General features: G+C 42.1%; 1 protein-coding gene across 2 annotated transcripts in view; it reads right to left on the bottom strand.

Annotated features, from left to right (window-relative positions):
- Positions 1-25057, bottom strand: part of WNT7B (Wnt family member 7B) — a 127672-nt gene that overhangs the window by 5483 nt on the left and 97132 nt on the right. For both annotated transcript variants that reach the window (XM_074949033.1, XM_074949023.1), the window contains exon 3: positions 6503-6774. In XM_074949033.1, coding sequence (XP_074805134.1) covers positions 6503-6774 — 272 coding nt within the window. The remainder of the gene's footprint in view (positions 1-6502; positions 6775-25057) is intronic.

Raw genomic sequence — 25057 nt, 5'->3', positions numbered from 1 at the left:
TGTTCTTGCCAGGGCCATAGAAGGATGGGCCATAGAGCCTTATCCACGAGATCCTACAACTGTTTCCTGCCCTTGCAGATTGGCCTCTCCTGGAGAGTTTCCCCAGCAGGTAAACAGAAAATACCTTCTGAGGGAAAATATATTTCAGCTTTGAGCAATGAAACGAACCAAAATTTTCTGAAATTCAGTTTTTCAATGACTTATTTCTAGAAAATTCAAATTTTGAGGGGGAACTCCTCCCCCCCCCGCCGCATACACACATGCACACAATAATCTGTTTGAAGTTTTTCATTACATTTTGTGTGTGTTATATTTCAATCACCTATACAGCTGGTTGATTTTTTTTAATCTTTTGACTAAAAATTTAAGTAAAAATAAATGAAACAGTTTTAATATTGTTTGGGAGTCTGTTCTATTATTTTGACGATAAACCACAATCCAAGGAAATAATGACCATATTATTATATGTATGATGTGTGTACACTACATACACTGTATAGTAGGTATGGGTATAAATACTAAAACTGAACCCCCACAAACCTTTGTCAGTTTCTAGAACTGAATGTTTTTATAAGTTCTGAAATAATTGGTTTTTCCCCCCTATGTTTTTCCTCTTTTGGTTCCAAGGAAAATGGCCAAAACACTGGGCAGGAAGCTATATTTCCATCTAATTAAAGCAAAAGAACTCCCCTTCAAGAGATTCTGAGCCAAGGTTTTCAGACTCAAGAAATACACTCAAGAAATTACACTTATGTTATAAGAAAAAAGAAAAGGAGTACTTGTGGCACCTTAGAGACTAACCAGTTTATTTGAGCATGAGCTCACGAAAGCTCATGCTCAAATAAACTGGTTAGTCTCTAAGGTGCCACAAGTACTCCTTTTCTTTTTTCTTTTTACGAATACAGACTAACACGGCTGTTACTCTGAAACCTACACTTATGTTATGTAAATATGGATAAGCTTTAGCTGTCCATCTGACCAGTCCAAGTTGTAACTCTGAACCTTTTGAAAGTTGGATTTATATCTTTCTGCAGATGAATCTGAGTGGGGGAAATAAGCTACTAAGAAGAATTACCGAAGCCTTTTTCCTTCACAGATCTATTCAAAATGGATGTCTAGTGACATAGTTTGACTCCTATAGGGGAAAAAATGTATCCTCAAATGACGGACCCAATTCTATAAGTCATTGAGGGTAAAATTTTCAAAAGAACCTAAGTAATTAGGAACCGAAGTCCCACTTTCAGAAGTGTGTTAGGAACCTAAGTCACTTAAACTCCTAAGTGCCTTAAATCATTTTTGAAAATGGATTTAGGTTCCTAAGTCACTTATGCACTATTGAAAATTTTATCTTGAATGCTTTTCTGGGAACTGCTTGGCACTCTCAGCTCTCACTGAAAACACTGGGAATTGAGAGTACTTTGCATATCTCAGGAATAGCACCTTGCAGGACTGGGCCTTCTATTTTGGGACATAAACATTACACTTAACATAAGGTGTTCTTGTCCTGAGGTAACACTTCATGTTAAAATTGTTTCTTTAGATACTGTATATTCTAAATGATAACTAACAAATACTCATCAGCTGTGCCACAGCCAAATCACGTCAGCCAAAACCCCTCCCAGCACTACAGTTCTGTGGTGCCAGGAGCTGTGAGAAATAGTTGTCATTTATACAAAAATGTCCCAGATAATTGAATAATCTGTTTTAAAGAGACACTGAACATTTTTTGTCCCTCCACACTCATTCTTTCAAGTATAAAATAAGATGTCATCTTCCAGGCATTCAGAAGAAAACCTATTGACATTACAAAAGATTAAATTTTGGGATGGAGCTTCTGGCATTCAGTGTTAGTGTGTGTTTCTGGAAGAAAAAAAATAGCTCAATATTTTCTCCACATAACCACAGTGACTATCTAGTAAGAACCTAATTGATTGATAAGCTGTTGGAAACATTTATTTTCATCTGTCTGATAGAAGCAGTGATCTGTTACCAATTGATCTTCCTTTCCTATTTTCTAATTGAGATGTACCATGAGAGTTGGTCATTGTTTTGACCTTTTAACAAAAAGTTAAGATTAATGACACATGTTCCTAGAGGTTACTCTTCCTGAATTCCATAATACAGCTACTTCCTAAAATACATAGTAGAAAGCTGCATCTCTCATAAAATGGCATCAGAAGTTTACTGGATTGTATCAACATTTAATTTTTAGTCGTTATATCAAAGTTTTGTCCACAAACGACTTTTGTAACCCCTCAGATTTGCACCAAGCCTTTTAATGATTTCCAGCCTTTCACAGTAACACTTGCATTAGACTTCCAGGTACAGTTTGGGAGGTGGGGGCAGGAGGGGTTCAGATCGTTCTGATCTACAGCAGTCATTTCAAAAATTACACTGAAGTTAGGTACTTCAGTATTTTAGATACCTCAGTGCTGTGTTATAGCAGAGCTCAGGTCTTCCATCAGTAGCAAATTATTTCATCAACAGTCCTAGGTATCTATTTCTTCCAAACTGCACTGATGTCAACTTTGTCTTGTATAAGAAAATTCACAAACTTGCTATTAGTTTGAACAATACTTGGAAGTGCAATGCAGAGCAATTAGAAAAGTCCAGCTAAAAAACCAAAATCCTGAAAAGCCCAAATATCTCCCTCTTTCAAGGGCTATCCTATTAGTAAAATATTATGGGCTCTACTATGGTTATGGGAGCCAGAGCCATTTAGCTATATATGAAAGCAGGTGTGTCACTCCATCAGGGGAGTTGGAAGCATTCTTGGAAGACTCCACTCATGTAAAAAGAAAAGGAGTACTTGTGGCACCTTAGAGACTAACAAATTTATTTGAGCATAAGCTTTTGTGAGCTACAGCTCACTTCATCGGAGGCACCACTCATGTGTAGACTTCATTCTTCTCAATGCTGCCTCTGGGGCCTAAAATGTTAACCAGCCTCCGCAGGAATGCAGCCATCCAAATGATGGAATCCTAGGTCCTGATCCAAAGCCTATTGCACTCAATGAGAGTGTTTTCATTGAATTCAGTGAGGGGTTGGATCAGGCTGTAGGTGGGGAAGGGATTCCTTACACCCTTTCCTTCACAATGATTCTGTGGTAGGTAGCCGTACCACTACCCAGACAGCCATTCCATTTATCTGACGGTGCTACAGAGAATGGAGTGCATAGTTGGCAAATTCTGAAGGCAGAGAAGATAAGTGACATAACTGATTACGTCTTGTATTACTTGTCTTCTACTCATGTTCAGAGCAAGGGATGGTTGTACTCATATTGGTTCTTAATAGGTAAGCACTTGAGCCATGAAGATCATATCCAGGCTTCCTCCAGACTTTGAGAGGGATTGATTCTATTCCATGTTGCCGTCCAGAACAATCAAGTAGAGATGGATCTAGCTTCCCAAAAGTCCAAGGGGGTTAAGATTCAGTGTTACATTTCTGCACTAAGCAGGAGGCCAGTGATAAGTACGCTATTTTATTTCTGACCTTACTATGAATTGGGGCCATGTGAAAGAAATCTGCAAGTGGGCAAAATTTGCTTGGTTTCAGACTTGTTACAAGTTCAAAACTCAGGCCAGGTTCACCCAGATTCCCAAACAAGGGCCAACTGTCAGGTGATTACAGGCCAGACTTCAAATTCACCCTCTTACCTCTCCCGCTGGGTTCCCAGAAGGGATCTTTTATTTCAGGTTGAAGACATGGGAAATTCAGTAGTTTCACAAGACAAATAAAACTCATCAATATGGACTGAGTTTTGCTTTGACTTGAATCAAACCCTGAACAAAGAATGTCCAGGGCATAAACCCCAAATGATCTCTGAACCGTCTATGAACCAAAATCACCAAGCTTTGCACAGTTCAACCTTGAACATTCATCTCGTTGTCATAACTCTGATCTTATTTATAGAGAGAGGCCAAAGCCCAGAACCTTTTCTCGGATCCCCTTACCTGAAGTTTAGTGGTTCAAATTAAAAAATTGTTTTAATTAATTAATTAAATTTAAAGGATCCAAACCTCTTCAGTTTATCTCTAGTTGTTTTAAAATTATATGCTATATTAACTATTAAAATAAAAACATATAGATACAAATTTTTATTAAAGAATCTCCCGAAAAAGGGTAAGTGAATCCTAAAACAGTATTTACGAACATTCATTTGAACTAAACCACTTTGACAATATTCATAACCCTTTTTATACATTGTCCACAACCAGTCATGCAAGTGATACCTTTTGGGTTTGCGAGAATGTTTGCAGAAAGTGAAATCCTCACAAATACTAGTGCAAATGTATTTTCCTGAAAATTCTTTCCAGAAGTATTCACGCGGTAATCTAGGAAGTTCTTTGGTTACTTTCCTCCTGTTTATGAAGTTTCACCTTATATTATTATTTGCTTAATTAGAACAGGCGGTGTGGTTTAGTGAAGAGAGCAGTAGACTGGATTCTGTTCCTGGCTCTTGCAATGACCTACTAGGTAACTTTGAGCAAATCATTTCAGCTCTTTGCCACTCATGCCTTTTATCTGTCTTGTTTATTTAAATTGTAAGCTGGCAAGACAGAGATCGTCTACTATGAGTGTGTAAAGCACCTAGCACAATGGGCCCCTGATATCAGTTGGAGACTCTAGACAATACTATAATACAAATAAGTACTTTACTTCAGAAATTCAGTGACTAGCTTTATTATTCTGGGTATACAACCCAATAAATGTCTTCTGAGATACATTAAGTGCTGAAGCAAAGAAAAGAGACAACCAGTTCCAGACTAGCAGCACCAATTGGGCCAGGAGCCATGTCCTGGCTGCTCTCCCTCCCCACACTTGCCAGTCAGGACAACTTTCACGTATAGAGATCTACCCTTTTTAAGGATACCTTCCATCATGTACCCCAGGTGATTTGCCTCCCACATTCCACCTATGGCATAAAAATGTCCAGTGCTCCCCTGTTCAGGAATTCCTGGCTTCCATTCCAGCACTCTGGATCATCGCTCCATTTTCTCTTTCTTTTTCTTTCATTTATATAACGCCTTTGATTTCAATGCATTTTACAAACTACAGCCATATTCTGCCCTCAGCTTTTGTACAGAGCTCCCATTGCAACCCCTGAGAGTTTTTTGCATGGATTGAGTGCTATTATGTCTTTCAAAATACAGTATGTACAGGAATTGCTTCAGCCTCCGTCAAAAATGAGCCATCTCTGGGACGGAATACAACAACTAGTGCGCAGCACACAGCAAAAACACACAACTGTTTAGGGAAGGAAATTTGTAAGGAATAATGTCTGATATTTTTTTCTGGTCTGTGATAGACTGAAATTCTCTTTCTGTACAGTACAACAATGGTTCTCAACCAGGGGTCCGTGGCCCTCTGTGGGTCCGTGAGCAGGCATCGGGGTCCTCCAAGCAGGGCTGGCATTAGACCTGCTGGGGCCCTGAGCCCTGCCACCTGGAACTGAAGCCGAAACCTGAGCAATTTAGCTTCGTGGGGCCCCAGGCAATTGCCCTGCTTGCTACTCCCTAAAACTGACTCTGGCTTTTATATGCAAAAAAACAGTTGTTTTGGCACAGGTCGACCATAGAGTTTTTATAGCATGTTGGCGGGGCCTCAGAAAGAAAAAGGTCGAGAACCCCTGTAGTAGAATACATAATACAATTTAATTCATACAGAAGCTACATCTTGGAAAATCAGTACCCTTATTTCTTAGGCTGAAAACATTTTTAAAAACTTTAACAAAATCTCTTTTGAGTGTGGTGATGTATTATGAAAAAGGGCATATTTTAATTTTTAAAAGGCAAACTTTTGGAGCTATGGAGTTAGATCTTCAACTGGCGTAAATTGGCATAATTCCATTAAGTTTATTGTTTCATTGGCAAGCAGCTAAATCATGATTGTAGACATTTAAGTGTGTGTCTTCTTCCAAAGATTAGGTAACACTTGTCTAGCGATCATGTGGTTATATACACTCCACCAATGTGAAATTGACAGTTATGCATTTGCTAGAAAGTATGTATTTGATTAGAGGCATACTTGAAGCAGCATTTTGCCTTTGGGTGGAATGAGTAACAACTGGAGCTGTTGGAGTTCAGCAACACAGAAATCTTTCTATGTCCCACCACAATCCCCTTTACCTTTTGCTAGCTTTTTTCCAAGGAGAGAAAATGCAAAGATTTAGCACTACCCATGACAATTCCTGCAAGATCATGCCTAATTTCAAGAGAGCTTGGAAGGGGGCCTAAAGAAGTAGAAATGGTTAGAGGCACATAAACTGTGGAGTAGTTAATGGAGCTTTGATATAAACTCATTTCTGAATCTATAAAACAAATATAGGCATTAAACACGATCAGATAACTTTGAGATGGGCGCAGAATGACAATCTTGAAGGAGGGTGAAGACTGGGGGCATTGCTCGCTATAACCAGCCCCACTTAAGTTCAGTTGCAAATTAAAAGGACCCCCCACCCTCCGGAGAGCATGTTATCCCATCCCCTCCCCGTCTAGAATACCTTTCTTCCAGCCTCATTGTTGTGCAAGTTCATCAGCCTCCGTGCATTCTTTTTGATTTCTCGGGCATCAACAAACTTCCTGGAGAATTCAATGCCGTATCTGATATCCGCAGAGCAGCCTCCCCATTTCCAGCCCTCCTCCTGGTTGTAGTAGCCCTGTTTCTCTCGGTCACAGCCACAGTTGCTCAGGTTGCCCTGGCTGCAGGCAGCAGTGACAGCATGTGCAACCCCAGCAGCGGTAATGGCATAGGTGAATGCTGCTTCCCTGCTTCCTGTGGAGAGAAATCAACAGCTGATGGGTTTGGAAGAAGGCAGTGTCTTACTACAAAGTACATACATTATGTACAGCAATACATTAATTCAGAAGCAGGAGGGTAGCATTGTCAGTAGCCCATACTCTTCCTTCTTAAAAATTATGTATATGTTTAAGTGTTTTGCTGAACTGAGGTCTAGTGACTAGTTGCCCACATACCGTCCCCGTGCCGTACAGGTCCCAGCCATATAACGGTCCTGTTTGCCTATGTTAGATTGAGGTACATTTGGCAGTGGGGGCTGCACTGTTCGAGGCAAGATAATTTGTTAAAGTATTTCACCAGGATCATAAATGTTGTTTATCCCAGGTTTGTTCACTGAGAGGAGGCCATGGAGGTTGTGCAGATTTCAAGTGGGTTGCAGGCCAGTCATTGCTGGGGATGTTTATAGGAAGAGAAGAGCTGCCGCTAATTCCCAGCATGCTGGGAAAGTAGTACATTGTGAAGGCTTAAAAATACCTTGCCCATTAAGGTGGAGAGTGTGTCATGACAAGAGGATAGGACTCAAGTGGAGAAGGCTGTCCATACATCCTTATTAGGGTGAAGGTAGAGTTGGTCAGTGATGTTAAATATAGATTATAACCTGAGATGTAGATTTTAGAGCGGTGGTTTTTCTGGAAGCTGGATGGTCTGTTGTTCTATGTCTATTGTTGCTGACTTTTATTTACTGTCAATTTTGCCTTAGTAAAGCTGCAGCCTTTCGCCACCAATCCCCTGAATCCAAATTCTGTTGGACCTTGGTGCTTGGTGTGTTATGGAACTACTAGCATTTTGGAGCACTAGATACATAGTAGATTGATTTCAATAGGGGCCGTGTAAAAGAATACTTTGAAATCGCTGACGTGCTGTAGTGCAAATACTGTCTTAATCCTCACAAAATTTAGAAATGGCATTCGTGGTATCATTACTTGTCCTAATTAGGTGATTATGTCTCTTGAAACTCAATATATGAAAAGAGGCCTCATCACTTCAGCGGACACTGAAAAACAAAAATATACAGATGACGAGAGTTAAATTAAAATAACATGAAAATTGCAAGACCTATCCAGGAAAGCAAGGACATCCCATGATTTAGAATTCATTAAAATCCCAGTACTTAGACTAAATGGTCCCCAGTTGCATCTTGTAACAGGCCTGGAGTGCATGCATGCATCCCTGCACTACATTTCAAGACCTTGACTGGCAGCTATGTCAGGTGACCAAGCATCATGTGACGGCAACCTGGTGATGAGGCGTCCTTTAAGAGAGAGCTGGCCCAGACAGATGGGGGAAACTTGGGGTCAGAAAAGGGACTCTGGACCAGCCAGGTAGAACATCTGGTGGGAGATACCTGCAGGGAGCAGGAGCAGAAGACTTGTCTGGGAACGGTTTTGGGTAAGGCTAGGAAGGAGGTTTTGGTTTTGAGAGGACTTAAGGGCTGTGAAATCTAGTTGGAGGAGCAGGTGAGCCTGGGGAAGAGGGCTGGAAGACTTGAGTTGAGCTGAGCTGTTCTGTTTTGTGAAATAAACCAGATTCCAGGAAGTGGATACACTTGAGCCATTTGAGTCTGTGTACATTTTTTGGGGAGCTAAGTAGGAGAAACCAAGGTAGAAGGCCTTATAACCAGACCAGGTAAACTGACCCATGCACACATCCCATTGGGCCAAGTTACACATTGTGTATATGTTGGTCAGAAAATGTGTCAAAGAATTCTGACTGGCACCATTCCAGTATTCAGTGGGTGTGTGGAATGAATGTAATGAAGACAGTGAATGGGGTGTAGCAGGAACACCAAAATGGGAGGGAATGATGCTGAGAGGAACCATGCAGGCCTGTGTGATGGGGGAAGGATGCTAGGGTTGTGCAGGCTGGAATGGCAAGGAGGGTAAGGTGCTGCGGGATGCAGGCTGGTTGAGAGAAGATTGCAGGATGGTGTACAGCCTGATTGGGAAGTTGGGCTGGGTTTTTTCACAGGTGTTTGCTTCTCTAAGAGGGCCTGATCCAACTTCCATTAAGTCCACCAAAAGATGCTCTCTTGGTTTCATTTGGAGTTGGATTGGAACACTTTGTACTGCCCTATTATTGTTTATAACATTTCTTCCTCTGATTTCTCTTTGTTCACATTCACCAGCAAAACTTCTACCATCATCATTTTCCTCCTTCTTTGGTGACTAACCCCTATAATGCTACTGCAGAGGAATTTACAGCACGTTACTGAAATGATTTAATGCCCGTACACAAAGCTTTGCCTGTTACTTTTTGACTGGCCTAACAGATACAAAGCAAAACAAATCTTCAGGGGGAAACATAGAAATAATCTCATAAACTGTTTAATTTTCATATTAGGATTTACAACAGTCCACTCCTAGTGGTTCTGAAATAGCACACGCACAGTGCATTTTTTTTTGTTTATTCATTCATTTCAATTATTCATATGCAGCTTCCTGAAAGCACCTACAACCCCTGGTAACGTCAATGAAGTTTAAGGGCACATAGCAGCGTACATGATGGGGTCCTACATTTGTTTTTGCCCGTTTTAATTGTTTGCTCAATGTAATTAACATAAGAAGAAAACTGAATGTTTGTGGCGGGTTTCAGTTTTTTGGGTTGTTTTAGTTTATTTGGTTCTTTTTAGTCATTGCCAGATTTCTGATACAACATAAAGCAGAGAGAAAAGGAGTATTTATAAATAGGTATCCGATGACGTGAGCTGTAGCTCACGAAAGCTTATGCTCAAATAAATTGGTTAGTCTCTAAGGTGCCACAAGTACTCCTTTTCTTTTTGTGAATACAGACTAACACGACTGCTACTCTGAAACCTGTCGTAAAGTAGAGAGAAAATCCTCCCACCACCTGCGTCTAATCTCAGAATATATAAGTATTAGAGAGAGGCATGGGAGCCTAGCAAGGAGATCCTAAAATGTAAACTCATCTTTGTGGCTCAAGACAAGTCAATTCATCTCTCTACCTCAGTTTTCTGATCTGTAACCAGAAGAAGGTAATACGTACCCCACAGAGGAAGAGTTGGGCAAATTTTTTCAATCAAAACTTTTTTTCAGCAAAAAATGCAGGGTTATGTGTACCAAAACATTTTGCTAGTTCATTTTGATTTTGCCAAATTTTTTTCCCTTCTGGGAAAAAAAATCCAAAGAAATCTAAACATTTTGTTTGAGAGATTTTTGAAACAAAGTGTTTGGATTTTGTTTGTTTGTTTGTTTGAAATTACTTTTTGCTTGAAAATTTCCTTTAGTTTTATTTCAACAAATTCAAATATATTTTAAAAAAATCTCAGAATTTTGCTCAACCCAAAACAATTTTTTTACCTTTCAAGCAAATCTGTTTTTATTTTTGAAAAGGAAGAAGGAAGAAAATGTGATATTTTTTAACTAGATGTTAGATTTTCCCTATCTTCAAAATCAGAATAAGCGAGAATGAGGCTGTGGGTCATTTAGAGATGATGTTTAGCAGTGTCCCAGGTTTATAAAACCAAGGGTGATGGATTTGAGTACTGCTTGGGTGATATTTTAGTGTTTACTTACTCAGAAAATAATTTTGTCATTATTTATCAATTATATTGCGGTAGCACATAAAGCAGAGGCAGGGTGCTGAAATGGGGGCGGGGAGGGGGGCAAGGGGCCATGGCCCTCCCACTTTTTGAAAGTGAATAGGCCTGGCCCATCCACTTTTCAGAAGAGGCCCTGTCCCTCCCGGCCAGGCTGGCAGCTGTAGCCCGGCCAGCTGTGGGGTACCACTGACCCTCTACCTGCAGCCCCCGGCCTGTGTCTCTGCCTCATGGCCTTCCCTGCCCACCCCAGGGCAGGAGGGTCCACGGCTCCCCACAGCTGCCTGAGCGCAGGTCTTACTTGGATCTTGCTCCGGCTGGGGGGCCACAGCCTAGCCATGATAAGAGCCTAGGGTTGCCAACTGTCTAATCGCACAAACCCAAACACCCTTGCCACGCCCCCTGCCCTGCCCCTTATCTGAGGCCCCGCCCTCCACTCACTCCATCCCCGCTTCCTCTGTCACTCGCTCTCCCCCACCCTCGCTCACTTTCATTGGGCTGGGGCAGGGGGTTGGGGTGCAGGAGGCGGTTCGGGCTCTGGGCTGGAGGTGGAGCCGAGAGATTCACAGTGTGGGAGGGGGCTCCCGGCTGAGCCTGGGGCAGGGGGTTAGGGTGTGGGAGGGGTGCAGGCTCTGAGAGGGAGTTTAGCTGTGGGGGGGCTCAGGGCTGGGGCAGGTGGTTGGGGCACGGATGGGGGTTTGGGGGGCGGCTCCCGGAAAGCAGCCGGCATGTCTGGCTCCTAGGCTCAGGGGTGGCCAGGCAGCTCTGCATGCTGCCTCTGCCTGCAGGCACCGCCCCCGTAGCTCCCGCGGTTCCTGGCCAATGCGAGCTGCAGAGTCAGTGCTCGGGGCAGGGCAGTGTGCAGAGACCCCCCTGGTTGCCCCTGCACCTAGGAGCTAGAGGGACTTGCTGGCTGCTTCTGGGAGCTGTGTGGATCCAGGGCAGCTAGGGAGCCTGCCTTAGTCTCACTATACCACCCACTGGACTTTTAGGGGCCTAAATCTCCCAGATTGGCTTCAGGAGCCAATCAGGAGATTGAGGCCCATTCCGGGAAACTCACGGCCAATCCGGGAAGGTTGGCAACCACATAAGATTTTTGAAACAGAAGATATTGTGAACCTCATCTTGAACATTAGTTTAAGCCAGCATGTTAGCAACCTTCTCAGCTCTTGTGATCATCAATAATCTTTTATTATAAAATGTAAATCAGAAAATAACAATAAGGTCATCTCATTAATACTTTGGTTAGACTGTCCCAACCCCTCTCCCCCCCATAACTCTTAATCAAGTTATATGCCCACCAATTCGACTTTAAATAATGGTTGTTACCCTTGAGTACCATCACTTTCAACTAAAACAAGGTTTAAAAAAATGCTTTGTCTGGTGTCAAGGAAGAAAATCCAATTCCTAATTGAATTTTGAAAACATAAAACACAAATGGAAATGGTGTTATCTGATAGTTCAGCTAGAACATGTCCCTCAGCACAACCTAAAATTAATTTAATCTTTTTAAGCAAAGGCAATAGGAGGTGGGTACCTCTTGCAATTTACCAGGGCATTTTGGATTTCCACATTGGGTCAATACCATTTGTGTGTGCGCATCTACCAACATTTGCATTCTAACTGCAGATTTTTAAAAAAGTATAATTAAAAAATTGCAAATATAACACACTATCTTCTTACCTTCAAATGATTTTAGGAAACAACGTCTGATAAGACTTCAGTTCCCCATTAACATAAGTAAATCCTGATCAGACAGGGTAGGGATGTAGGATCAATCCACAGCCAACTATTTCTGGCAGGTGGGATGAAAGCAGTCTGTCTATTCTATTTTGGAATCTTGGACCAGCCTATAGGCCACATCTAATTTATGTAATTTCTGACTAATTTTTAGACTGCTAATAGAAAAGGAGGACTTGTGGCACCTTAGAGACTAACAAATTTATTTGAGCATAAGCTTTCGTGAGCTACAGCTCACTTCATCGGATAGCTGTAGCTCACGAAAGTTTATGCTCAAATAAATTCGTTGTCTCTAAGATGCCACAAGTCCTCCTTTTCTTTTTGCGGATACAGACTAACACGGCTGCTACTCTGTAGACTGCTAATGTAGCATTAAGGTTAGTATGGTCCACTGTGGAATTATTACAAGTTCAATAATTGCTATAGTTTACTGCATTTGAGTGTACATATACATCGCAGCATATTGTCACAGTAAAACCACTCTCAGCAAAGGCTCATATATACTAAATAGATATTTTGATCATTCACCTGTGGCTGCAGGGTTTTGAGTTTAACTGTTTCAGAGTTACAGGCTGCTGTAACTGTTAACTAAGGCTGTAGAGCAGACTCATTAATCTCTCTACGTGGTGTCAGTACTTTTTTTCCTAAATATTTTTATTTCATACAGCATTCAGAGATTTGTTTCATCTGAATGCCACTGAAAATAGGTTATTTTAACTTGAAGTATTAGACTATGTGATGTACACTTTTTAGCTAGTAATTTTGTTAAAGTTGGATTAGCCATGTTAGAAGAGGTGTGTACGTAAGCTCGGTAGAATTCAATTTTTACTTCTTTTTTTTTTATAATTTTGATGGCGAATATCTCTGTTTATTTTTTAAAGCAATTTTTTAGAGCCGCAAAATTCTGGGGTTTAAGCATTTTTCAAATTTTTATCTTTTAAATTTTTCACATTTGTGGGATGTTATGGGGACCAGGCTATGGGAGGATGCCAGAAAATAATTATTTTATGATCGTACCTGTTGAGATTCAAAAAGTTAAAGCTTCATAACCATTAAACTGCAAGTTGTCAACATCACTTGTCAAAATACACAAACATTCTTAAATCAAACCCTAAAAAGTTCTCAGGCCGCATTTTTCTTACTTTGCCTATCCATACGTTTAAAATATTGTCAATGGAAATATATATATATATATTATATATTTTTGCTGGTTTGTGTGTGTGTATAACCCACACACCTCCTGGGGGTAGTGTTCTGTCCCATCTAGTGGCACTGAGACCACTTAGAGGGAGATTAATGAGTCTGCTCTACAGCCTTAGCTAACAGCCATATAGCTTTTCACTCATGCAGTAGAGGCTCATGCACTAAGCTCTGGAGGTCCCAGGTTTGATCCCAGTGCCCGGGGTCTGTTGGCATCACATGTGCATGCTGAAATCCATTTTTACCGACATTCACTCACAAAAATCAAATCCTTCCAAGCCTATGTATACATATTATACTAACAGGACAATGTTACTAAACAAAATTAATTTCAAAATATACTTGTGTAATCTACAATGCAGTGGTACATTCCTGTTAAAGTCAATTGGATGCAGTACTAGACCTGGGTAGAAGGTTGATTTTATTGCAAAACCTATCCTTTTGCAAACGTCTTCCCTGCCAGATGAAGGCCAAAGAAGAATCCTGTGTAATTTCTTATGGGCAATGGATATATCTAAAAAACTAAACTAAAATTAAACAACAGCACCCGAGGAAGGGATGGATGGAGATCTTTGCAGGCAAATTGAGTGCATTTCATAATGTTATGGTTGATGTTTTATTTACCATTTTGAAGAGCACACTGGAAATTTTGAGAGAGAATATTAAAAATTTCTTTCTTTGAGCTTGATCCAAAGATCACAGAAGTCAATGGTAGTCATAGAATCATAGAATATCAGGGTTGGAAGGGACCTCAGGAGGTCATCTAGTCCAACCCCCTGCTCAAAACAGGACCAATCCCCAACTAAATCATCTTTCCACTGTCTTCAATTGGTTCTATATCAGGTCTTTTTGTCTCCTTGCATTTTCAGTAGTTTATAAATAGGACTAATTCAGCAGTATTTTAATCTAAAAGATTGACACAGGATGGATAGAGTTTCTTTACGGTTGCTATTTGGTACCTACAACTCTAACTTCAGTAATTAAATGATTAAAGCATTTTCAGTCTTTAAGGAATTTCTAGCTGCCTCTGAATGACTTTTAGCAAACTTCACCTTCTAACCTCAAAAAATTAGGAAAAAGAGAGGGATAATAATATATCCCCTTAGACCGTGTTCCCCCTTTTCTCTATGAACATGTGCTATATCACCACAGTCAACCACAATATAGTCTGAATGTGACTTGAGAACGGGCGGGCAAACTTTCTGGCCTGAGGGCTGCATCAGGTTTCTGAAATTGTATAGAGGGCTGGTTAGCAGAGGCTGTGTCTCCCCAAACAGCCAGGTGTGGCCCGGCCCCCGCCCTCTATCCGACACCCCCGATAGGCCACCAGGGACTCCTGCCCCATCCAACCCACCCTGTTCCCTGACGGCCCCCCGGGGACCACTGCCCCATCCACACCCCTGCTCTCTGTCCCCTGACCGCCTCCGGACCCCTCGTCCCTAACTGCACCCTGCCACCCCATCCAACCCCCCCCCCTTCCTGACTGCCCCCCGGGACCTCTGCCCCACCCACCCTCCCTGCTCCCTGTCCCGTGACCTCCCCAGAACCCCCCGCCCCTGACTGCCCCCCATGACCGCTGCCTCCATTCAACCCCCCCATTCCCCACCCTCTGACTGCCCTGACCCCTATCCACATCCCGGCCATGACCAGCCCCTGAGCTCCCCTGCCCTCTATCCACCCCCCTGCTCCCTGCCCCCGGCCCCTTACCACGCTGCCTGGAGCACTGGTGGCTGGCAGTGCAGCTGCACCAGGACAGGCAGTCGCGCAGCACAGAGCACCGGGTCAGGCCGCGGCTCTGCAGCTGTGCTACCCCAGGAGCTCACAGCCCAGAGCATTGTTCCAGCAGCGCAGTGAGCTGAGGCTGTGGGGGAGAGGGGAACATTGGGGGAGGGGTCAGGGGCGAGCCTCCTGGGCCAGGAGCTCAGGGGCCGGGCAGGGTGGTCCCGCGGGCAGTAGTTTGCCCACTTCTGCTTTAGAACCAAGGTTAAGGGAAACAGCTACACAACAGCCAAATAACTCAACATGGTAAGTAGTATATAACCAATTTGAGTCAGCAGAATATATACATATTCTTTATTCTGTTCAAAAGCCAGATAGTGCTCTATATAGACTTGTAGAAGACTAACCTGTTTAAGTGTTAATTTCAGGATGCCTGACTTGTGATCAAGTGAAGAACAGTTGAATTAAGGGTGCACATTGGATCTCTAAGAGGAAGATCAAAGCCACTCAACAGTCCTCATGCCACTTTATGACAAGGGTCAAGTTTACAAAGGTTATACCCCTGTCACAAGTCAGTATCCACTGAATCCCATGATTGCTGTTACACCTTCCCTTTCTAAAAAGCAATCACATCAAATGAACTAGAACTTGAACTGAAAAAAAGCCCTACAATTACAAATGAATACTGCCAACTAACAAAACACACAAAGGGAGACCTCTACAGTGAAGGTCAAGATAGGTGACCCCAAACTTCCTGACAGATGAGAGGATTATTTTGCCTCTTATTATATATCTGTCAATAACCACTAACTCTGAACCTCAATGGAGTTCTGATCGTATGGAAACTTGTTCTCAGACAGACCTGCCATCTGGAGCTTGTTTGCTGCTCCTGGTGTTTTTCATTGTCAGTGACTGGGTGAGCATGTGTTACTCCTGTCAGTGTACCATGTCCTATAGAGCTTACCTTTAACACAACAAATGAACTTGATGTGGGATTGTATAGATTGTATAGATGTTACCTGGACAGACACTTTCTGTTTGAAATCTAATATTCTCTCCCAGTTGCAATATGGAGTAACTGTTTGACATTTTTGTTTCAGTATTTATTTTTTTCCAGTTTCCTGGCATATAGTCTTTTAAAAACTACTTTAGTGTTAATTGTCTGCAGGTATGTCAACACACTTGAAGGTGTAATTTCCAACTCGGGCTAAAATTAGCAGTGTAGTCAGGGCAGTGAGAGAAGCAGAAAGGGCTAAATACCCCAAGTCTGTGTCATGGGTTTCAGATGGGATAGTACTCAAGAGGACTAGCCCATTGATCCTCCCATGCAGTCATATTTACACTGCTTTTTTTTAGCGCACTAGCTCTCATCGAGCTAGCGTGTGTGTGTACCTAAACTGGAAATTATAACCCCAACTCCAGTGTAGACATACTCTGTTTCAGAAAATCTTTTAGATGATGATATTAAGAATTTGATCTTTTGCCCAAGAACTTTGGAGCTGGTGATCTTAATAAGGCATTCTGAGGTGTCAAGTGACGTTTTAGGCATGCTAAATATGAATCTCTTGAATATATCAGGCACTTTTCTAGTCAAGGTGTGTGTTACATTGCACTACTTTTGCTGTTCACTTACTTGACTGTGCATGGTAAGGACTTGAAGTGTGGTGTGCTTGAACTGATAAATCAAAAAGATTTGCTATAATGAGCCACTTGAAAATGCAGTCCAACATCTGTGAGTAACTTATCTTGAATCCTGTGTCATGCAAATTTTGATACTTGATATGCAACAGCTGAAGTTAAAAACATATATATATCAGTAGTGGTCCTTGGAGACTGTTTCCTGTTTATTTCAAATAAATCTGTCCTGACTTTGGACAAATGGCAGTCAGAGTTTCATGTGGTTTCAGTGGGTCTTTTGCATTCTGTTCCTTGTATTGATTGCAGATTTCATGCATGGGTGGGCACTGCGAATGATGCGTAGTAGTTCAAACCTGAGGCTGTGTATTATTATGACATGATGTCCTATGTACAGAATTGCATCCTATGCAGCATTTTCATCTCTAGAGTCCCAACACATTTTTATGCTTGGAGGTGCTGGGTTTTTCTGTTGGCCAGCCATATAGAATTATTCTCTCAAGTTCTTGTAAAACTGGGTAATTTTGTGTTGCTCATTTGGGTTTGTCAGGCTTTCTTTTAAAAATGGGTAATATATAGGCAATATTTACTTCACACTTCTCTTCCTGCAGCCCCTTGCTTTCACTATTTATAGGTACTCTTGGAAGTATGTCCACTGTAAGAACCTGCTTTTTATGCCTGTTTTTTCACATTTACTGAGTACTTTTCCAAGTTCATGATCATTTTCTAATCTTGGGGTGCTTTTCACAATTGCTTCTGTAATATGGCTTTCAACAATTTATGGTCTGTTTCTAACGCAAATAATTTGCCTCTTAACCGTATTCAATAAACCGCTCACAACCAAAAGCTATTGTCAACATTTCTTTTTTAAACCTGTGCATAATTCTGTTGTGTTTTAGTCCATGTATTGGGAGTTTGTTATTGGGTGGATTTTGTTCAACAGCTCATGTGAGCTAGGTGAATTAGCTATGAATTTAGGGTAGGATTTTTAAAATACCTAAGGGAGTTGGGTGCTTTAAAAAAAATCTCACCCTTAAAATACCGACATTCAATCTTTCACTTGCTTTTGCAAACTGTTCTTGTTAACTCAGAGCTAAAAGACAACCTATGTTTCATTCCTACAATAGAGGTAATTTGCAATGCAAAGTTTTGATCCAAAAAGCACTGCTGCTTTTCTTTGTCAAAGGTTTATCAAAACATGGTGCTAAGCACTCGTTTAAATGAATGAAAGGGTCCATGACTCAAATAATATACAGTGCCTAAAGTGTAAGAGGAAAGATTCCAAATGCATTGTACTATTGAGAACAGTCTGTGCAGAGTGTCCCAGTCACACTCTGCTGTGTTTTTACAATGCTGTTAATACTTTTAAAGCATAATTCGTGAAGTAATAGTTGGAACAGGGAGAGACTCCTGTGTGGCTTCTATTCCTGGCTCTACTAATGACTTGCTGTGGGGCGTAATATTTCTACAACTACCTTTTTGAAAATGACTAATGATTTGAGATGCCTCAATTTTTTGGTTCCCCACTTGAAACATCTGATGTTGAGAGTTAGAAAATGTAAGCCTTAAAATACTTTAGAGAGGGACAAGGTAATATCTTTTATTGGACCAACTTCTGTTGATGTGAGAGACAAGATTTTTCTCTTACACAGAGCTCTTCTTCAGGTCTGGGAAACATACTCAGAGAGTCACAGCAAAATACAAGGTGGAACCGATTTTTTAGCATAATTAGTTAACACATATTTCAAGGGACCATTCAAGGTGAAGTGGCCCCTTAACACTCATCCAGTCACTGGGGAGGAGTGGGGGGAGAAAGGGGGTAAAGGCAGCTGGTGGGGGGTTGTTAGTGTGTTATTGTAATAAGCCATAAATATTGTGTCTCTGTTCAGTCCATGATTTTTTAGTGTCTAGCAAAGTTATTAATTTAAACACCAAGACTTGTATTTTGAAAGTGTTGAGCAGGTTTCCTTTGACGTTGAGGACTGATAGGTCACACATAGAGCGATCACTTTGCGAAAAGTGTTCACCCACAGGTGATAGGATGTTTTTGTTTTTTTATCATTTTCCTGTGTACGTTCATTTGAGAGTGTAGTGATTGGCTGGTTTCACCCACCTAGTTCTTATTGGGGCAACTGGGGCATTGTAAGCTTGAAAGTTTGTCTCTCTCTCCAGAAAGTTGGTTTAATAAAAGATATTACCTCACCCACCTTGTCTCTCTAATATCCTGGGACCATGGGTGGCGGGTATAATAGGAAAGGGGAGGCATTGCCTCCCCTAACACAGCCGTCTCTGACACCTGGGCACTGTTCCCCCCTGCCGCCGCCTTGTCCCCTCCCTGCTCTGACCCTTCCCTGGCTCCCAGGGCTTGCTGCTGCTGGAGTGAATCATCCTCCTCTCCCATCCTCTCCTCTCCTCTCCTCCACCCCATCCCCTTCCCCCCTCTGAGGTCCCCACAGCTGCCAGTCACATCTCTCCTCACCCCCCACTCACTATGGGGCATGGTGTGTGTGTGTGTGAGAGAGAGAATGCAAGCAGGGAGTCGGGGGGGGAAACGGAGGGGAGAGTTAGGAGGCCCTGCCACGGAGGGGATCCCTGAGTAACTTTACACAGTGACAGGTTTCAGAGTAGCAGCCGTGTTAGTCTGTATCCGCAAAAAGAAAAGGAGTACTTGTGGTACCTTAGAGACTAACAAATTTATTTGAACATAAGCTTTCGTGAGCTACAGCTCACTTCATCGGATGCAGTGAGGTGCCACAAGTCCTCCTTTTCTTTTTACACAGTGAAAAAGCCTTCCAGGGACCTAGTAGCAGAGATCACTGAAACTGTTAAAGGGTTTAAACCATTAAAGTGGTAATGAAGACATTTAACAGGCATTTGCCAAAGTCCAGGAAGCTTTTGGCCACTTTCAGCTGGCTTTTATATTGTAGGAAAATGTGTTACTGGGGTTACAAACAGTTTCCAAATGATGACCCTTCAGTTATTCTCGGTACCCAGAAGAAACAGCTGCTAACCTGGCTCAAGGAGGAGCTGACATAGCCAGTGAGTTTATTTCTTGATCTAGTCCTTTTATTCAAACCCAGTTTAAGTAAACGAGTCTGGCAGGGAATTCTGTGTAAGAAAGGTGAGTAAACTACTGCCTTGATGCAGGCTGTTAATGACCAGCACTTTTTCAAAAGGAGAGATTAGGCTTCAGTTTGGCACAGGTAGTCTGGCTTTTTGTCTCTCTCTATACAGCATACACCAGGGGTTGTCAAACTGGGGCTCGGGACCCCTCAAGGGGTCGTGAAGTTATTACATGGGGGGCCGCGAGCTGTCAGCCTCCACTCCAAGCCCCGCTTTGCCTCCAGCATTTATAATGGTGTTAAATATATAAGAAAGTGTTTTTAATGTATAAGCGGGGGTCGCACTCAGCGGCTTGCTGTATGAAAGGGGTCACCAGTACACAAGTCTGAGAACCACTGGCATACACTGAACTCCCTGCCACGCAGAGGAGAATCTGTCTGGCTTGAACTGTACCTGTTGCCTGTTCAGTTCCCTTGGGGAATGTTTAGTGCTTTAAGGTGAAAAGGGGAGAGGGTGTGTGTGGGGGGTGGAGGGTAGCAGCAGGATGAGGAGGCGAGCGGCGAGCCAGCTGCACAGCAGGTGGTGGTGGGGGTCCAGCGGGGGGTGAGGAGGCGAGCAGCAGGTGGGCGAGCTGCAGGTGGGCGGGGGAGGAGGGGAGAGGAGGGAGGATCTCAGGGTGTGGTGTGATGAGGTGAGTGGCGAGTCAGCAGTGGGTGGGGACAGGGCCTGGGGCAGAGCAGGTACGGAGTGTGGGCCAAAGAGGCAGGACAAGGAGCTCGCCTCCCCCAGGGGAAGTTTCACCCACTGCCATGACCAACGCGGCTACAACAATACTGCATACTAAAACACTTTGATATTCATAAAGGGACTATGTAAAGCCAAATGTTGTAATAATAATAAGTAATAAATGTACTAACTCATTCAGGATCAACAGTGCTTACAGTCCCATGAGTGCTCTGTGCATGGAACTTCCCTTTTTGCGTGGGCATGTCACACAGCAAAAGCGGAGAAAACAGCATTTAAAAATCGGAAAATCTGGTTCTAATATCACAAAAGTTGACAGAGAGCCTCGGGGCAGCAGTAGTACTTTTAACACCATTTTTTACAATAGATTAGTTTTCAGCTTGGCTGTGTCTCCTTAAAAACCCTGGTGCTCTGTAACAGGGCCATGCTAATGAGACTCACAAAATCACTGAAGTCAGTGGGAGTTCCATGTGTGAAGGTCTTGCAGGATCAGGCTCTTCATGAATAAAAACAGTCTAGGTTGTTTGTTCTACTTTACCATTAATGGTATTGCATTATAGTTAAGTCACTATGGACCCAATTCTTGCAAGGTGCTGAGCACTGTCAACTCCCATTAATTTTAATTAGGACCTCTAGCCCTATCATTGGCTCATGTTGTACGGACTGTTGGCTATGACAACTTTAATTTTATTTAATTTAAATAATGAAATAAATATTGTAATAATTAAAACAATAACAATGAAATGAGAGTGATGTATACTGGGCAGAATCTTATTTTATGTATTCTTCACTGCCGTTTGCATGATGTCATCTTTTTCTGCATTATGTTATGTCATGTGTAACCAGGATAACAAATTCCTTGGGGCAGTGGTCTTGTCTTTATTGTGTTGTAAATCACCATGCAAACCTGGGCGCTTTCTGCAGAAATATGTTAAATAATAACAGCTTTTAAAAGGATCGCTGAATTAGGGATAGTTTTAAGTATTATACCGCAGTTTCTAGGCACACTACTGTGCGCTCAGAATGGAATGGCAGCTCTAACATTGAAATGCCTTGTTTTTGTGGATTTTGGTCAGATCACTAGTGTTACTTGAATAGGTCTGTGCAGTGTCTTTTAGTGGTCCAGTACAATTGTGTTATCATTTGTATTGCACTAGCACCCAGAGACCCCAACTGAATTGGTGCTCCGGTGTACTAAGCATTGTGCATAGAAGAGACAGGCTCTGCCACAAAGAGCTGACCATCTGCATAGACAAGACATACAGGGGGTGGTAGAAAGAAAATAGTATCTCTGTTTCACTGAAGCACAGACATTAAGGCTTCTATCCAGCAAAGAAAACTGTGTGAGCACACCGAGTCCAACTGTATGATTCTCTTTGCAGGATTGGGGCCCAGTATCACTCAGAATATCAGTAGTAGAGCTGGGAACTGAAGCCAGACTTCCTGAGTTCCAGTCCAATGTCTTAAGAACAAAAACATCCTTCCTTTCAGGAGTAAGGCTAATTGAAGAGAAGAAGAATGGGCCAGTGGTTAGGGTGCTAGTCGAGAACTTAGCAGACCTCGGTTCAATTCCCTGCCTGCCACAGTCTTTGTGTGATCTTAGACAAGTTACTTAGCCTCTCTGTGCCTCAGTTACCCATCTGTAAAATAGGGATCATAGCACTGCCCTACCTCCCAGAGGTGTTGCTAGGATAAATACATTGAAATTGTATGGTGCTTAGTTTCTTGGCGGTGGAAGCCATATAAGTTCTTAGCTGTGTGTGTAGTTGCCAAGAGTTTTCTAGAGCCCATAAAGTCTTAGACAAAAGTGAACAAATATCTGGTACGGATCATCAGTAAATAGCACAGGAGTGTAAAGGTGTAGTTAATCTGAAAAAGAGAAATGCCTATACTGTCTTAATGACAATGTCATAATAATGATATACGACATGGTCATTAATATTGTCAAACTGTTATGTTGTTATGCCTCCTGATTATTTTGTCCTCTTTTATGCTTTCAAAGTGCACTCTTAGACTTCAAAAAATTGTCAGTTATGTAACAAAATGCTATCACCAATTTGCAAACCATTTCTCCCCACTTGAGAATTTACTTTTATCAGAAACATATCCTTTGTGGATAAAATCAGATATCCACAATAAAAGCTGTACCACACATTTGACCTAAGCAACTATTTGTTCAATATCTTCATTAATGATCTGGAGGATGGCGTAGATTGCACCCTCAATAAGTTTGCAGATGACCCTAAACTGGGAGGAGAGGTAGATACACTGAAAGGTAGGGATAGGATACAGAGGGACCTAGACAAATTAGAGGATTGGGCCAAAAGAAATCTGATGAGGTTCAACAAGGACAAGTGCAGAGTCCTGCACTTAGGATGGAAGAATCCCATGCACTGCTACAGACTAGGGACCAAGTGGCTAAACAGAAATTCTTCAGAAAAGGGGTTACAATGGACGAGAAACTGGATGAGAGTCAATCCTGTGCCCTTGTTGCCGAGAAGGCTAATGGCATTTGGGGCTGTATAAGTAGGAGCATTGCCAGCAGATCAAGGGATGTGATTATTCCCTTCTATTCGGCATTGGTGAGGCCTCATCTGGAGTACTGTGTCCAGTTTTTGGCCCCACGTTACAAGAAGGATGTGGAAAAATTGGAGAGAGTCCAGCGAAGGGCAACAAAAATGATTAGGGGGCTGGAGCACATAACTTATGAGGAGAGGCTGAGGGAACTGGGATTATTTAGTCTGCGGAAGAGAAGAATGAGGGGGGATTTGATAGCTGCTTTCAACTACCTGAAAGGGGGTTCCAAAGAGGATGGATCGAGACTGTTCTCAGTGGTGTCAGATGACAGAACGAGGAGCAATGGTCTCAAGTTGCAGTGGGGGAGGTTTAGGTTGGATATTAGGAAAAACTTTTTCACTAGGAGGGTGGTGAAGCACTGGAATGGGTTACCTAGAGAGGTGGTGGAATCTCCTTCCTTAGAGGTTTTTAAGGTCAGGCTTGACAAAGCCCTGGCTGGGATGATTTAGTTGGGGATTGGTCCTGCTTTGAGCAGGGGGTTGGACTAGATGACCTCCTGAGGTCCCTTCCAACCCTGATATTCTATGATTCTATGAACTGAGACATTTTAATGGAATAATCCAGTCAGGAACAATCCTAGCTGCTTTGCCACTCATGGTGGTAAATGTTTTCATCCTCTTCCCCCTCCTAGTTCCCTCCAGCTCAAAAAGACACTCTAAGGCCAAGTCTATACTTACAAGCTTACAGAGGCACAGGTTGACCAATACAGTTGTGCTGCTGTAAGATCGCTCATGTAGCCACGTTATGCAGACAGGAGAGAGCTCTCCTCTTGACATAATAAAACCAGCTCAAAGAGTGGCTGTGGCTATACCTGCGTAGGGTGACCAGATGTCCCAGTTTTATAGGGACAGTCTCTATATTTGGAGCTTTGTCTTATATAGGCATCTATTACGCCCCATCCCTTGTCCCAGTTTTTCACACTTGCTATCTATTCACCCTATATCGGCGGGAGAGCGTCTCCTGCCAACATAGCGCTGTGCACACGAGCACTTATGCTGGCAAAATCTATGTTGCTCAGGGATGTGATTTTTTCACACCCCTGTGGGACAAAAGTTTTGCTGACATCAGTGCTAGTGTAGACATAGCCTAATACATTTTTTATCCTGGATTGCAGCAAATGGGACACATTTAGTCTGGCAACCAGTGTGAAGCAGCAGAATGGCTCTTCATCCTGGTGCAAGATTCTAGAATCTAACACCTTATTGTATGGTGTAAGTATTTGTGTGCATGCACTGGCCTGTGCCCACACATTCTTTTTTTAAGTCCTATGAAAACTAGCACAGTCCTTGAAATGTATTGATTTTGCAAATAAATCCTTTCATAAACAGTTACAATGGAATTGCAATCACAAGGAAATCTGGTCCTCTAGAAAGTTTTTGCAAATGAGATACTGCTGATTTCAAATGAGAGGCCTGCATTTCCAGTATACAAAGTTAACCCCATTTATAAGGGAAGTGGTTTCTTTTTAGACATATAGTGCATTATACCTCTTCCACTAATTAATGGAGAGGAACACTCTAGAATAGCTGATTAAAGAAAGAAAGGCTAGTAATCTTTGTTACAAGTTGTTTGCATTGGGTTCAGCATACTACTGGTGTCAAGATGGTCTTGCCTATTGAAAAATTTCTATGTCCGCAAAAACAAATGAAAAAAAAAGTTATTAATACTAATTTTAGAAGACAGTGGGAGTCCTTGGACAATTCTGTCTGAGTAAGGACTGAAGAATCAGTCCTCTAAATTGTTACATTGCATTGGTAGAAAATGATAGGCTAGGAACTTGTTGGAAATCTACTAGCGAGGGTCATGCAACCCAACCAATATTCTGTAGAACAAATCTGAGAACAGTTGAAATGGTGAAGGCTGGAACTAAAATTCATCGTAACTGTTTAGAGATTTTGAGCACTAGATGTGAATTGTTTCAATTTCCTTTAGGGTTCTTCCACAGTGCACACGTTTTTGGATGAAATGTCATGCCTTTCTATATATGCTGTAAAGGAAAAAAAATCTGCTCCGCATAAACTACAT

Source organism: Natator depressus, chromosome 1 (genome assembly GCF_965152275.1).
Source record: "Natator depressus isolate rNatDep1 chromosome 1, rNatDep2.hap1, whole genome shotgun sequence".
Lineage (NCBI taxonomy): Eukaryota > Metazoa > Chordata > Testudines > Cheloniidae > Natator > Natator depressus.
Note: the sequence above shows the minus strand (reverse complement) of the source record. Positions and strands in the feature narration are given on the sequence as shown.